Raw genomic sequence first — 14917 nt, forward strand, 5'->3', positions numbered from 1 at the left:
TTTTTTATGGCTGAGTAATATTCCACTGACTCTCTCAATAGATAGATAGATATAGATATAGATTCTTTATATATATATATATATATATATATATCTTCTTTATCCATTCATCTGTTGATGGACACTTAGGTTGCTTTCATATCTTGGCTGTTGTAAATAAAGCTGCAATGAATATTGGGCTGCATATATATTTTTGAATTAGTGTTTTCAGTTTCTTTGGATAAATACCCAGGAGTGGAGTTGTTGGATCATATGATAGTTCCATTTTTCATTTTTTGAGGAACCTCCACCCTGTTTTCATAGTGGCTGTACCAAAGAGTTAATTTTAAAAATAGAAAAACTGAAAGAAATATCTAAATGTTGATAGTACTTTTGAAGTGGCAATAGTTTTGTAAGTTTAGAAGGTGAGGAGAAATCACAAAGGATAACAAGTCTGAGTGAATAAATATTAAAAACTTATGTTAGCAAACTATCGATATTACAAATTTAATAACCAGAATTCAGTCAGACAACATGGGGAAGTGTTTGCAGGAAATGTAATGGCCAAAGGCCCGATATCTTTATTATGTAAAATGTTCATGCAAATTGATAAGAGAAACACTAAAATTCCAAGAGCATAAACAGACAACTCACAGAAAAGAAATTAAAGCTAGTAAATAAACACATGGAAAAATATTTGAGCTAGTAATCAAAGACATTCAAAATAAAGCAGTCATTTTTCTAAAAGATTTTAAATTAGCAAAGACAACATAAAAATTTATTTTTGTAGAACCCAATGCTGGTTAAGATGTTATAAAAATGGTATTCTCAGATTTTCTTGATGATATTTTATTAATTGATACCTCCTTTTTGGAAAACAGTTTGGCAATATAAAGAGCCATAAAATATAGCCTTTGACCCAGTAATTTGACTTCTGGGAGTCTCTCCTGAGGAAAACGAATCCAAAATATGGAAAAAATTAAATGCCCAAGAGTAAATTGGGAAACGCTAAACATCCCACAAAGTGGCAATGATTAAAATGTTGTGGTAGAGCCACTGGATAGAAGACTACATATTCATTTATAGTCAAGGGCATAGAGACCATGCAGCCACATGCTTTAATAGTAAGTGGAAAACCAATAAACACTTAGATATAAAAAGATGTGCAGAGAAGAAAATTGAAGCAAATGCACCCAGTTTTAAGTGGTTGATCTAGAATGGCAGGAGGACAAAGACCTTTTCCTTCATCTCCCTTTTTTGTGGTCTTTGGTTGTCATTCAGCCTGTTCGTTTACCTGGATGCCAGTTGCATCCTCTTCTCTTCCCTGAGCTCCATGCCCAGCTTCCAAACCCCAGCCCATCTGTGTCAGTGCCACTCAAGCTCCAACTCGTTCAAGAAGCCCTCCCCCTCCTATCAGCCAAATGAAACACTCCCTTTACTCTGCTCCCAATGCTATATTTTAACATGTCTATTATAGCACATACACAGTGTGCCCTGTGTGGAAATGATATATGTGCAGTATGTGTCTGTTTCCACAACTAAAATTTTAACCCCCTAGAGGGTAGGAACTGTTGGATTTCCTTTTTTCTCTCCACAGCATAAGGCACAGTGCTTTGTCTGTATGGTATGCCCGAATAAATATTACTTGAAATGAATGTCATTGCACTGAAATGAACTACTTCTGATTCCCTGGCAGGTGGAGCTCATGAAGGTCTTCAGCACTTGGGTCCCTTTGGCAACATCCCAAACATTGTGGCAGAGTTGACCGGTGACAACATTCCCAAGGACTTCAGTGAAGATCAGGGCTACCCAGACCCTCCAAATCCCTGTCCAGTTGGAAAAACAGGTAGTGGGCATGCCCTTGGGTTCTCATGAAAGGTAGAGCCTTTGGGAGGAAATTAAAAATTCTAACATTGGCTGCACACGTTCAGAGAAATAGTATTTCTATTCCGATGAGCCCCTGTGTATCTGTATGTGGGTTGGAAAGGGAAGTTGATTCTAGAACCCTTGGTGAGTTCTGGTGTTCCGATACACCCACAGAGGACTCCCCTAGCCAAGGCTTTATCTTCTGTCTCTCTCCCTCTTTGGGAGTTGATGCTCTTTTCTGCACTGGCTCCAATTTTAATAAAAAGGGAGACGGATTTTCTCTTTTTTTGCCTCTTCTATGATACAATCGCTGCCCACTTTTAGTGTCTTTGGAACTTTTTAGTATGTGGATGATCCATGCTCCTTTGTTTTCCTTACCTTCTCTTGACAATCGATATCTCAACTATGTTGTAACCAGTGAGCATCTATCCTGAAATATTTCTTTGGGGGCTGGGAGGCGGCATGAGAGAGGGGGGGCCCTGGAAGGCAAGAAGTTGGTTAAGGGAGAAGGTTGAAACTTTCCTTGCTCCTCATGTATCGCTCCCACTTTCCTACCACCCAATTCCAAAGAGAATGAATGGTGAGTGTGCTACACTTATGCTGGGCTTTGAGCGGCTTACCTTGGTGGTTCAGAGTAGTGGCTCTAGACTGACGACTACTGGAATTCAAACCCAAGGTCAAGATATGTGACCTCGAACAAGTTAGTGAACCACTTGCACCTCAGTTTCCTTATTTGCAAAATGGGGGTTATTGGGGAATTACATGAAATTATCCATGTTAAACACTTGATACAGCACCCAGCACAGAGTAAGGACTCATTAAATGTCATCCTGATTATAAATAGCTTTGCCACTAGTAAGAAATGACTCTCTGTCCTTGGGCTTGTACTCGCTTCCAGCAACAGAGTAGTCTTTTCCCCACAACCTAATAATAATACTAGGTAATATTTATTATCCCTACTTTACATATAAGGAAACTTAGAAAGTAACTTCACCAAGGTTATCCATGTAGCAAGTAGTTGAGCCAAGGCTCAAACCCGGATCTACCTGATTCAGGACTGTGCATGCAACCACCATGTCATGATGTCTTGCTCTGAAAATTCTGTCCGTATTGGCCCCTCAGCTTTTCTAAAACACAATACAGGCTCTCTCTGAAAGATATTCCTCTTTTCATTTAGGGCGAGTTCTCTGTTTTCCATGGGGGACAGAGGCTTCATCCTGGGATGGAACAACCAGAGTATTTGGATGTGGCCAAGCTAGTGCAGGGACGCTGGCCCAGGACCACAGGAAAATCTGAATCAGCCACCTTTTACTTGCTTGTGGGACTTTGGATGGGAAGGAAGAAAGGCCAGTTCAGGCTCCATGGGGATTTGGTTAAATTGATTCCATATCATATGATACAGTGGTTCTTAATATATAGTCCCAACAATATCAGCATTACCTGAAACTTACTGGAAATGCAGATTTTCAGGCCCTACTCCAGACATATTGAATCAAAAGCTCCGGGGATAGGACCCAGAAATTCATATTCTAACCTGCCTTTCATGTGATTCTGGAGCATACCAAAGTTTTGAGAACTGTTGTTGGAGAATGGAAAGAGAACCAGAGGTTGAGCCAAGAGATCTGAGTTTCTGTCCTAATCATAGTATGTCAGTTTACTTCCCTGGACCTCAGTTTCTTCATCTGTAACATGAAGACATAGTCAGTGCCTTAAAAAAAAATTCAGTGTAGTCCTAGCTTATCCTGAAAGAAAAGCAATATATAGATCTATGTGATCAAGCAATAATTAGGAGCACGTAGGAGCTCCGAGATGGAGCAGTCAGGGCGGTTTGATAGAGTTGGATAAAAGGACCCAGTTCCCAGGACCTTTCTTGTCTGAGATTACCTGCCATTTCCTTCCCTGTCTTTTCATTAAGCTAACATACGCTGCCATATGCAGACTGCCTGACCTCTCTTGCTTTGCTATCCCTTTCCTCCATGTTAATTGCTCTAGATGAAGTTAGATAAATAGTTCAGTGAGAAGTGGGGAGCCACGTCAGAGCCACACTAGGGATTTGTTCCAAATGCTCGTGCCTTCCTCAGGAGCTTCATGCTGTTAAGGGCTGAGAGACTGGATGCTTAAAGCTGCTGGAAGGTGTCAGAGCAGTCTCAAGAGACCAGACTACCTGTATTAGACCCCCTTTAGTACTGACTTTGATGCCTCCCTATCCCTTTGAAAGGAAGTCTCTTTCATTCTAGTCCTGCACAAAATTCACATCCCTCTCCAGCGCCACCCCCCTTTTTTTTTTTTTTGCAGTACGCAGGCCTCTCACTGTTGTGGCCTCTCCTGCTGCAGAGCACAGACTCTGGACGCGCAGGCTCAGCGGCCATGGCTCACGGGCCCACCCGCTCCGTGGCATGTGGGATCCTCCCGGACCGGGGCACGAACCCGCGTCCCCTGCATCGACAGGTGGACTCTCAACCACTGCGCCACCAGGGAAGCCCCCCAGCCCCCCTTTTTAAAGCTGTTGTCTAAAACACATTAGAGACAGGGGAAAAAATGGCTTATTTTCAGAGTATTGTGTCTATTAATGATAGGGCTTAGGTAAAAGCAGCAGCCAAGAGGGATAACCTTTCTTGGGTTTGAACGGAAGACATGCTTTATTTCAAAGAGCATTGATAATATGAACTGTCATTTAAAGAAAGATGGTGAGGAGGGAACTAAAACATGGAGGAAACCTATTATGTGCCAGATGCTTTATATATGATCATCTCTATTCCTCATAGCTACCCTATAAGGTAAGGATTTGATTATTCCCATCTCATAGATGAATAAATGGACTTAGACTAAGTTAACTTTCCCAAGAAACTAAACCCATCTATCACTCATGAGTTAGGATTTGAACCCTGAGCTTGGGTCTAGCTTGCTGACTCCAAGCTTACCCTGTTACCACTACAACACACAACGTCAAGTACTATCTAATAATTATTGTTCTTATATAATGGACTTTCGCCAAGAAGCCAGAATCATTTCTAAAGAGCCCACCCAAGAGAAAACAGAGTGAGTCATGTGGAATGGAAGTATACCAGTGAAGGAAATACTTGCCGTTATGACAGATAAAAAATAATAGTGGCTTAACACAATAGAAGTTTATTTCTCGTTTGTGTGAAGTCCTGCCAAAGGTGGGTGAGGGTGTGGTAGGGATGGATGGTTCAGCAACGCAAACTGCCATCTTTCATCTTTGCACTTGACATCTACAGTTACCCTGGTCGGCAACATGTAGCAAGCAGACCGACAGAAGGCTGGGGGTTGGGGAGAGAAGGAGAGGGGGTCATATAGAAGGGTTCTATGGGCCAGGCCTGGAGGTGGAGTACATCACTTCTGCCCACATTCCATTGGCCCAAATCCAGGCATATGACTCCACCTGATTGCATAGCAAGGCTGGGAAATTAGCCATGTGCCAACGGGGAATAGGAAGTGGGTTTGGGGAGCAGCCGACCAGTCTCTGCCATGGGTAGGAGAGGAGTGGGAGTCTGGGATGAGCAAATCCCAGAAGGAAAGTGACTTAGAGTGACTGATGTGAATAGATTCTGACCTTTGGGTGCCTAGTTGTTTTTAATAAATTAACTCTTAGAATAACAATAGATGTCGTGGCTGTTCCTCAAAAGCCTTTTGTTGTTTGCAGTAGATGATGGATGTCTAGAAAACACCCCTGACACAGCAGAGTTCAGTCGAGAATTCCAGTTACACCAGCACCTTTTTGATCCAGAACATGACTATCCAGGCTTGGGCAAGTGGGTAAGTCCAATCTTAATTGCTAATAGGTCTTATACTCTGGTACTCTGAAGGTACTGATGGTAGAGATGAGCAACATGGGTGGGGAGAGAGAAGGAAAATTGCTTAGAAGCTGATTTTTTCCAGAAATCTCTGGTCGAGAGGGACTTTAATTCCAAACCACACTCACTGTCTAGGGCTCAATACACCAATCCATCCAAAGAGTCAGGGACCTGAACCAGTCTCATCAGCTGTAGTCCCAGAGGCTTCTACTCTGGTCTACTCCATAGCCTGTGTCACAACACGTCCTAAAGTCTCATCAGTGTTTCCTGCAGCTCTTATAGGAAGTATATGATATTTTTGTTTTTAAAAAAAAGGATACTAAGAAAATTTGCAAGTTTTATCTCTAGACTGAGGGAGGTGGTCTCTGCAGAAATAAGGGAAGACCATGCCAGAAGCTGAGAAACAGACGTGTAATCCTGCTCTATGGAAAGAGAAGATAAATTCCAAAATGTGTCGCAGTGGACTTGCTGTCAATACCAGGCAAGAATCTGTAACTGTCAGTTAAGGAAATTGTTTATAAGCACTTAGAAGAGAAATCATGACCATTTGGAGTAGGTTTGCTAAAAAACAGGGTTTGTCAATCTAATTGTATTCTTCTACTTGCCAGCATTATTCATTTACTTGCCAGCTTGATGAGGGAAATGAAGTGAGCATGGTGCAGTTGGACTTCAGCAAAGTGGTTGATCAGCTCTTTCATGATCTCCTGTCTGAAGAAGTGGAGGGATACAACCTAGGCAGGAAAACATTATCAGAAGGGAGTTTCTTAAAGAGTCCGTGTCAAGAGGGAGAGCGATTTCACATGGTATCCTGTGTGTCTTAGCGCTATCGCACTCCACATTTTTATAAATGTTTGTAATAAAAACGATAGAACATGAACTTATCAGATTCTTCAGAAAGACACGAAGTTGGAAGGGAGAGCACTGAATGACAGAGTTGGGATTCAAGAAGATCCTAACAAGCTGGAACAATGAATTGAACAAGATCACAATTGAGTGGAGAGAGATCTATCTTCCTGTGGCTTGGATGATGTAATCAAATGCTGAAGCCACGTGAGCAAAGTGGAAAAATACTAAGAAGTGTTAGTTCACGTATACATAGGTGGTCATTACGTCTGTGGACGGAGTGAGTGAATGAGGAATGAGGAGATACTCCTAATTGCCTAAGCCCCTCTGAAATTATAGGTCTCTTCTCAGCTCATTACTGGCAGCCGGCTTGCTGCCTACTTTACTAGGAATACTGTGATCTCAGGACTAAACTCTCTCACTTTCTTTAAATTATTTCAGAGAGAGAGGTCCTTCCTCATTAATAACCACTTTCATTTTTCCATCATCCAAGCAGTTTGATTCCCTCTCCTGTCAACATGCACATGTTTCCTGTCTTAAAACAACAAAGCAACAATACACTCTAAGTTAATTTTGCTTTTTCCATTATGCATTATCCTATTTCTCTTCTTTTTCATAAGCAGTTCTGTTAGGGAGAATTTGTAGAGCCATCCTGAAGCTTACTAGCAGTGTTTAAATATGTTGAATTACATAGGCAATCATCTATAGGTTCTTGAATAGGAGACTGAAATCATGAAATTCTTCTATAAAAGTTATTAGGGTGGCATAGAGAATGATGAAGTATATAGAGAAGAGACTAAAGGCAGGAAAAAAATAGAAAAGGTAATTCTAGTTATGAAGGCTGTGAACATAGAGAATTTAAGTGAATCTCACCAACACAATGAGAATCCACGACATTTCAAAGGGGGCCAGGGAACTGACTAGAATTGGTTTATGGCATATACATAGCATGAGGAGGAAAAAAGAGCTATATCAGGTTTATAAGAAATGGAAGGTATGAACTTTTCCTCTGAGGGAATTAAAAAACAAAAAGAAAGGAAGAAGAGGGAGGTAGCAGAGAAAGAAGGAAGCAGAGACAGGGTAGGAAAAAGTAGAAGACCACAGCAGAGCACTGGGAAGCAATCCATAAGAAATGAGCAGAAGTATTGCCAAACTGAAGCAAGGGCCAGGATGGAGCCTGCTTTGTTCCAGGCACTGTGCTAGGTGCTTGATATACAGTAGTCATCAACATGGTAGTGGTCTTCGATGAGCTTACCATCTTGTGATGAATTGCATGAAAATAAAATGAACCCAACTTAGCACTGTTCAGCTTCCTGATCCAGCTATACCATGAGTATACCAGGTTAAATTACTGGGGGAAAATGCAAGAGAAGGGTAGAGGAAGACCCAGGACTGAGGACTCACGTGGTCAATTGTATGATAACAATTGAGGACATCAAAGACACTAAAAAAGGGCAGCACTGAATTCTAGGGTGACATGTCTACCTTGCATGACTGGTAGGCCGGAAATGAGGGAAAAGATGCAAGGGGGAAATGGAGAACAGTCTGAGTGAGGGCAGAGAGCCCAACTGAGGAAGTGGGAGAGATGGAAACTTCTCTGTTGCCAACTTTCCTCATCTCTTCTTGAAAACCTTTACAGATTTCTCTCATCACGTTCCACTCACTCCCAGCACTCCAGTACAAGGCCAGCCACCATGTCTCATTCTTTTCTTGCTTCCTTCTCTAAATACTGATTTGTTTTCTCTCAGTCACTCCCATTCTTTGTCTACATCAGAGCTAAAGACTAGAAGTTAGGACTATTACAGATCAATGACCAGGAACAATGTTTACACACCTTTCTCATCTGTAATTATGTGTCTGTTTAAACTTAAGTTTCCTTCATTTATTTTCTCATTACCACCCAGCAGTCAAACGTGATTTGCTTGATCTTCGCATGGAAGTGTGAATTGAGTATGTCTTGCTTTTGCAAGCTGGGGTCCCGAAGCTTTCCTTAGTGTTTATAAAGAATGATGGTCTCAAGCTTGTCTTAAGCTCCACTACCCTTTAAGTTAACAAAGGAATTATCTTTCACAAGAGACCTGCACACAAGACCCTTATTCCTTATTTGCTAGTAATGTTTCCCTGTCTTTGATATTAGCTGGAGCTCAGCTGGGTTTTGAGCAGTGATTCACATATTATAAATATCAGTGTCTGTCTAATTTCCTGCATTCCTCTCTCTTTGTTAATACATCAGGATACATTTATTAAATGCACATCATATGCCTTCCAGGCCCTGTGCTAGGTGATGGAAATACAAAGATGATGATAATAGTCATTGTATTTTATACTAAGATAGTAAATAGTCCTATTTGTTGAACACCATACTGTGAGGCAGACACTATGCTAAATACTTTACATGAATTATTTCGTTCAGTCTGCCCTTCCCTATCATGCTCATTTTATAGATGAGAAAAGACAGGCTTAGGGAGTTTGAATAGCCTGCCCAATACCAAACAGCTGATGATTGGCAGAGCTGGGATTTGAACCAGACCACTCAACTCTGAGAGTTCTGTAAAAACTGGATACATTCCTTATCTTTTCTTGGCTCATCGTTCATAGTGTGTCCTGTACAGCGGTCCTGTCGAGTCCTATCTAGGACTGGTTGTCTTTCAGACGACGTGTGTATCCACAGCATTGAGCGGCCATATCAAAGGCTGGCTACCATAGATGTCAGCCATCTCCCCCTCCACACATTCATTGCTGAGTGTTACTCACTTAGGAAAAAGTTGTCTCGAAAGCAAATGTTTCTCCTTTCCAAGTGCTTTCCACATCTTTTCATCAGCAGCTCAGGTCTTTAATCGGATGCAGTTGAACGGAGCCATGAACCTGAGCCATGGGAGAAATGAGACACAGACCCTCTGCCTTTCTTTATCTTTCATGCCCTCAATGTGTCTGAAGAGTCGCCTGCTCTTCAGTTTGGGTTTCTCTCATGCTTCCGTGTCATTAGACATGAGCTATGCCTTTCTGATGTGTTCTTAGTGTTTCCCTCGGGAGGCCCATGAAGCCAGTTTGTCCCAGAATTGGTGGTGACTTGGGCAACGTGGTGTCTGTCAAGTTTCTCCAGTGTAAAATCAGTATCTTTCCCTTCAAAATTAATCGTTGATCTATGGGGATTTACTTCAAGACTGTATAAATATTCTGTACCCATTAAACTTTCAACTAACAATTTTAGAATCCATTGATGACGCTCACCAGAATCAATGATAACTATGGTAGTTGTAAATGGTGATTTTTTTAAAACTCTACTATTCTTTCGGCATTTCTTGGTTGGCATTCTCTTCTAAGCAAGATTTTTTCCCTGCTCCCCCATTTATTTATTTATTTTAAAATTTATTATCAGTATAGATTCATTGTTTCCTATTATTATTTATTTTGCTGTGCAAACTGTCCTAGATTTAGCCAGTGGGAGTCTCTGCAGGCTGGCTTTCCATTCCTTTCACTATGTCTCATCACTTTTTTGAGTACTTTCTGGCCCAATTAGATATCCCAACTTCATTCATCCTTGTACTTTCCCTGCCCTAGCCCTAGAATCAGACATTTCTCTAAGAAGCCTCTCTGGTTCCATTTAGGAATGGAATTTGAAGCCAAGATCTGGGCAGTTGTCCAAAATCTTGATGACACCATGGAAAGCTCTCTCCATGAACTCAAACCTGCTACTCACCTGGAAAACAGGCTCACTGCTCCCCCCTCCCCACCCCACCTATAGGGAATGGATGTCAGGAGAGGGGCTGGTTTCTTCTCATTCGTTTTTGTATACTTCTTTCACCCACCTGCCAGTCCCTGCCTTTAAATCCATATGATAGCGGGGCTAATCGGGAATGCCAAGGCCACCGTCAGGCGGGGGTTGGAAAGCATCCTGCTAATCCTAACCTGTGCTCTTAGGGAATCACAGGGACCATCTTTGAGAGGAAGACTTGACAGACCTTTGCATTTCTTTTTGAATGAAGGCTCTTATGAGTATAACCTGTCCCACGACCTTCTAAAGGGGAGTAACTAAAATGCTGCTGTCTTTAACCCTGCTGGCGGCACAGTGGACCTCTGCCATGGCCGATTGTCTGTCCCACCCCATGGTACCAGCTCGTGGGCCCCTGTGCCCTCCCTCCCGCTCAGGCAGCTGATCCCGGTGCTACACATGAAGAAGCCTCTTTCCTGGCCCCCTATCTCCCAACCCCCTTCCCCAGCTTTAGCACGAACTCCCAGGACATTCTCTTGCATCAGGAATTGTTTCATCCACAGAAAGGCAAGTCCAGACAATGGGAATGAGCTTCACAGCAATATCCTCATTCCTCGAGTGAATGATCTGCAAGTCCGTCTTTTCTCCCTTCTGAGATTAAACTGATCAGTTCTCCAAATGAGCATGAGATGGCGGCTGTGGCCAGGGCCGGCCTTTGGGGCTGTGGAGGCTCCTTGACGCCCTGGCACGGCCTCCGTGCATAGCTGAGGTTGGGCAAGAGATGCACATTGTAAATTGTGGGTGGAGTAGATTTTAATGAACATGAAAACTATGAAGCTCATTCTTGGCATTTGTCATTTTCATTTGCAAATCTATCAGGAAAAAAAATTTGATATCCAGACAGCTCAGGAGATACTAGGATTGTAGAAACTTGTTCCTTACCAGAACTCTGTCGTCTCCTTTTTTTTTTTTTCCAATCAATGTCAGGGTATTTTATTTAGAGTAAGATGAATCACCTCTTTTATACATTATCTCCCTTCTGATTAAAAAATCAAATAAAACAACCACCTAAGGAAGCCCCCAATTCCCCTTCTCCCGTTCTCCCTCAGGTTAAGTGTTCTGTCTCTTATAATCCCAACAGAATGGAAATCTGTTCAGCGTGCGTCTGATATTCTAGAGCTCATGTAAGTCCACTACGTGTTTGAAATCTGGTAATATGAGGCAACACTTACACAAACTGTGGTAACAGAGCCTGTCCCCACCGCCCAGCCCCAACACAACTTTCCTTCTGCCAAGAAGTTTTTTGGCAGTTTTTAAAAGGTTCACTCTATTAAAAATGTTATAGACCGAATGGTTTTCCGATTGCCTTGACTGGGGGCACTGACTCAAGCCACAAGAGGAAGGGTCACAGAAGTCAGGTGTCTCGTTTGCTTACACAGAGGATTGTTACTAATAGTCAGACCCTACTCTAGAGAACGATTTATGTGTACAGCTCATAAAAAGGGAGTTAGATACCCCTTTAAAATAAGATAAAATAAGATAAAATAAGATAAGATAAAATAAGATAAAATTGTTTGTTTTAAACAAAGCCTGTTCAAAGTGAGGAGATGGGTCTCCAGTGCCCCTTGTGTGTTAGAATGTCGTATTTTCTTGTTTATGTGACTGTTGATGACACTGGTGTGCCTCGGGGCATTGCAGAGCACTTTATTAAAAACTGTACAACCACTGGCTTTTCTCCTGTAGTCTATCTTTCTGCCACGACATTCCTTTCATCTGGCTTCGTTTCCAAAATATGTGTATGCAAATATCCAGGGGGACACACCAGGTGTAAAATAGACATTGACCAAATGTGATCCATACTTCTGCATTTGTGTTTTCTTTTCTCCCCACTCTAGAACAAGAAGCTCCTTTATGAGAAGATGAAAGGAGGACAGAGACGCAAGCGGAGGGTAATGCCTGGCTGGCTGGCGGGCTGTGGGGATGCCTGGAGCTTTCTGAGCGGGGGCAGTTGACAAGCTGTTAGCCTCAGTGGTTGGAAGGTAGCAGAATCCTTTCACGTGCTGAACGGTGGTCCCAAGTGACAAGGGCCATGCCTAAAAAGTCTGCCCTTGGTTTCTGCGATGTCCTCCCCAAGCTTTAGCATGTGATTTTTAGTGGCATGCTAAGTTTTGTGGCAATTCTGCCAGCTCCACTGCACTCACAAAATGTCAATTGCATCCCTACCATGGGTATAGGGACGCGGGGAGTACAGGAGGGTATGTCTTTCCTCAAAGGGTCTGTAGGCCACTGGGGGAAACTGCTCACACCTCTGCATCAATTATATAAAAACTCGAGACGGGAGCCAGGAAGTGTTGAACTGCCTGCTCCAGGCAGTAATTTTGAAGGAATGTAGGGGCAGAAAATGAGATGAACAAACCTCATTCCTTCTACATACTTTTTTCCCTTGCTCTAGCCAGATTGATGTAAAAATTCACCAGATCCATTATATCTGTTCGCTGACTGGTGAATTTACTGCAGGCTTAGTTATTAACCGTCTCTGGGCTGCCCAAGGTGCTGTGCGTTTACCCACTACAGTGATGCCTCTTGTAAAGCTGATGTCAATTTGCTTTGAGTTTACGATGCATTTTATGGTGTTGATACTGATCAAGTGGTCGGTGGTTGGTGCCTTACTAGACAAAACCACCTGCCATTTGTTTTGGATCAGATGGAGGAAAAAGTTAAAGTCCTGCTTATTACATAGCAAAGTGCTACCAGGGAGTAACCGTTTTAGTTAAAATATACAAACCAAACTGTATACCCAAGGCTACTGACTGTTTATGTAGAATAGCAAGTGCTTGGATCCTGGCAAAATTTGGGAATCTGGACAGTGGTAACTGTGGCCATTCTGAATAGTTTTGCCGAATCCAGGCAGAGAATGCTTTAAGAGGGGTGGATTTTCTGGACTCAACATTAATTCCTCAGGTCCCTGAAACAGAAAGTTCCAAGCCCCTGTGCTGCCTGACAAAATACAGAAGACCCGTGGCCAGCTGGCTATTTGAGAAGCAAAGTTTTGCTTGTAAGCAGATCTTCAGAGAGTTAACAGTGTTATTAGGGGTTTTTCTTGGGTGATTACAGTTTCTAGTGGCAGATGATGGCAGGAAGGATCCGAAAGGTATAATGCGGTCTTGAGAGAACATCAAGAAATTCTATTCCAAGAGCTCAGGATACCCGTAATTTACCAGTAAGATGGCTTGAGCATCTCCCCATGGCACAGCAAGGATATTTCCAAATCAGACCAATGACCGTACCAAAATGAGTAACTTAGCATGAAGCTTTAATCGCCTCTCCTTCCTCGCTCACTATTCCTTCTGCCCTGACTCAGTTAATGACTGTGGGTCATGATTTAGATCATTTTTCCATGAGACCAGTGACTACCAAACCTCAGGACTCTGGCTAGAACACATGTTATAAAGGATTTTACTTTGGCTTCAACTTCCTCCACATAGGAAAGGCTTAGAGTTTATGAAAATAACGATCACTTTGACCCAGAGGTACCAAGTTCTTCCTACTCTCAGGCGTCTATTGATACAAAGATCCATGCTCATGCCGTTAACCAGGGGCCTTTCAGGTCTGGTGGAGAAACAGAACTTGCCTCCCCTGTCATCAGGCCTCAGGTGGTGTTCCCACCTTGACTGAAGACTTGAAACGACTCCCTCAAGTGTGCGAATCAATATAAAGAAATTATGGGCTTTTGTGAAAAATCAAGGCTTTCTCCAACTGAGCTCAGCATCTGCTGTGGTTTCCAGAGGTCACTAGAAGCAGGGATCCCATCCTAATGGTTCTGCGGTTGTGAAGTGGCAATAATGTTCTCTGTGTAACCTAGACAGTCTCTCACCCAAGGGAGAAGGTAAATATCTAAGTGCCTTGTCATTATTATTACTCTTATGTGTAGGATTCAATACTCATAGACATTTATCAAGAAAGTTCAAGCCCCGTGTGCTGCAACGAAGACCCAGTGCAGCCAAATAAATAAATAAATATTAAAAAAAAAAAATACTACTGTAGTTTAAATTAAAAAAAAAAAAAAAGCTCAAGTGATTGCTCCTGTTACTTCCTCATTACTTCACTTTCCCCTGCCCTCTATCATTTGGCATGTTCCGGGTCTGGGCCAAAGGACTTGCTGCCATGACAGTCCCTTGCCAGGAGGGATTCTCCCCAGAGTTACAACAGAGCCTCAGGTGGTTTTATGCAAATTTCTATACTTGCTCAAATCTGGTTGAATTCCTAGTTGCTTCAAGAGTAAAAGGTCAATTCACCTTTTAAATGACTTTGCAAACTAACTCTTAAGATGTATCTTGTTGATATTTGAGATCTACTATTATTTAAAGAGTTTATCAACCCTTTATTCCCATATTTGATAACATGAATATCTCATATCCTTTTAAAATATATTAGAATTTTTAGTAAAATATATTTTTACTAAAAAACAATCAAAATATTTATAATCCTGAATACACATTTTCAGTTCACACATGCTCCACGTAGCCAGAGATTCTGATACGATTCCCTGGGATAGGCCAGGCCATTCCAGTTGACAATTCCTGATATAAAAAGGTATTTTAGTTATTTAAAATATTTTAAAGATGCTTCCCAGCAAAGTACTGTTATTTGGTGACATATCACTTTTCAGATATATGAGGACATTGCATACTTTGTAATTCTC

At 42.0% G+C, this 14917-nt stretch overlaps 1 protein-coding gene across 2 annotated transcripts in view; it reads left to right on the top strand.

Annotated features, from left to right (window-relative positions):
* Positions 1-14917, top strand: part of SCG5 (secretogranin V) — a 53947-nt gene that overhangs the window by 37559 nt on the left and 1471 nt on the right. The window contains exons 3-5 of one of the 2 annotated variants that reach the window (XM_060294514.1): positions 1676-1825; positions 5510-5622; positions 12111-12164. In XM_060294514.1, the coding sequence (XP_060150497.1) occupies positions 1676-1825; positions 5510-5622; positions 12111-12164 (317 nt within the window). The remainder of the gene's footprint in view (positions 1-1675; positions 1826-5509; positions 5623-12110; positions 12165-14917) is intronic. The other variant, XM_060294515.1, reaches the window with a different exon arrangement.

The sequence above is a fragment of the Globicephala melas genome, chromosome 2, assembly GCF_963455315.2.
Source record: "Globicephala melas chromosome 2, mGloMel1.2, whole genome shotgun sequence".
NCBI classification, from domain to species: domain Eukaryota; kingdom Metazoa; phylum Chordata; class Mammalia; order Artiodactyla; family Delphinidae; genus Globicephala; species Globicephala melas.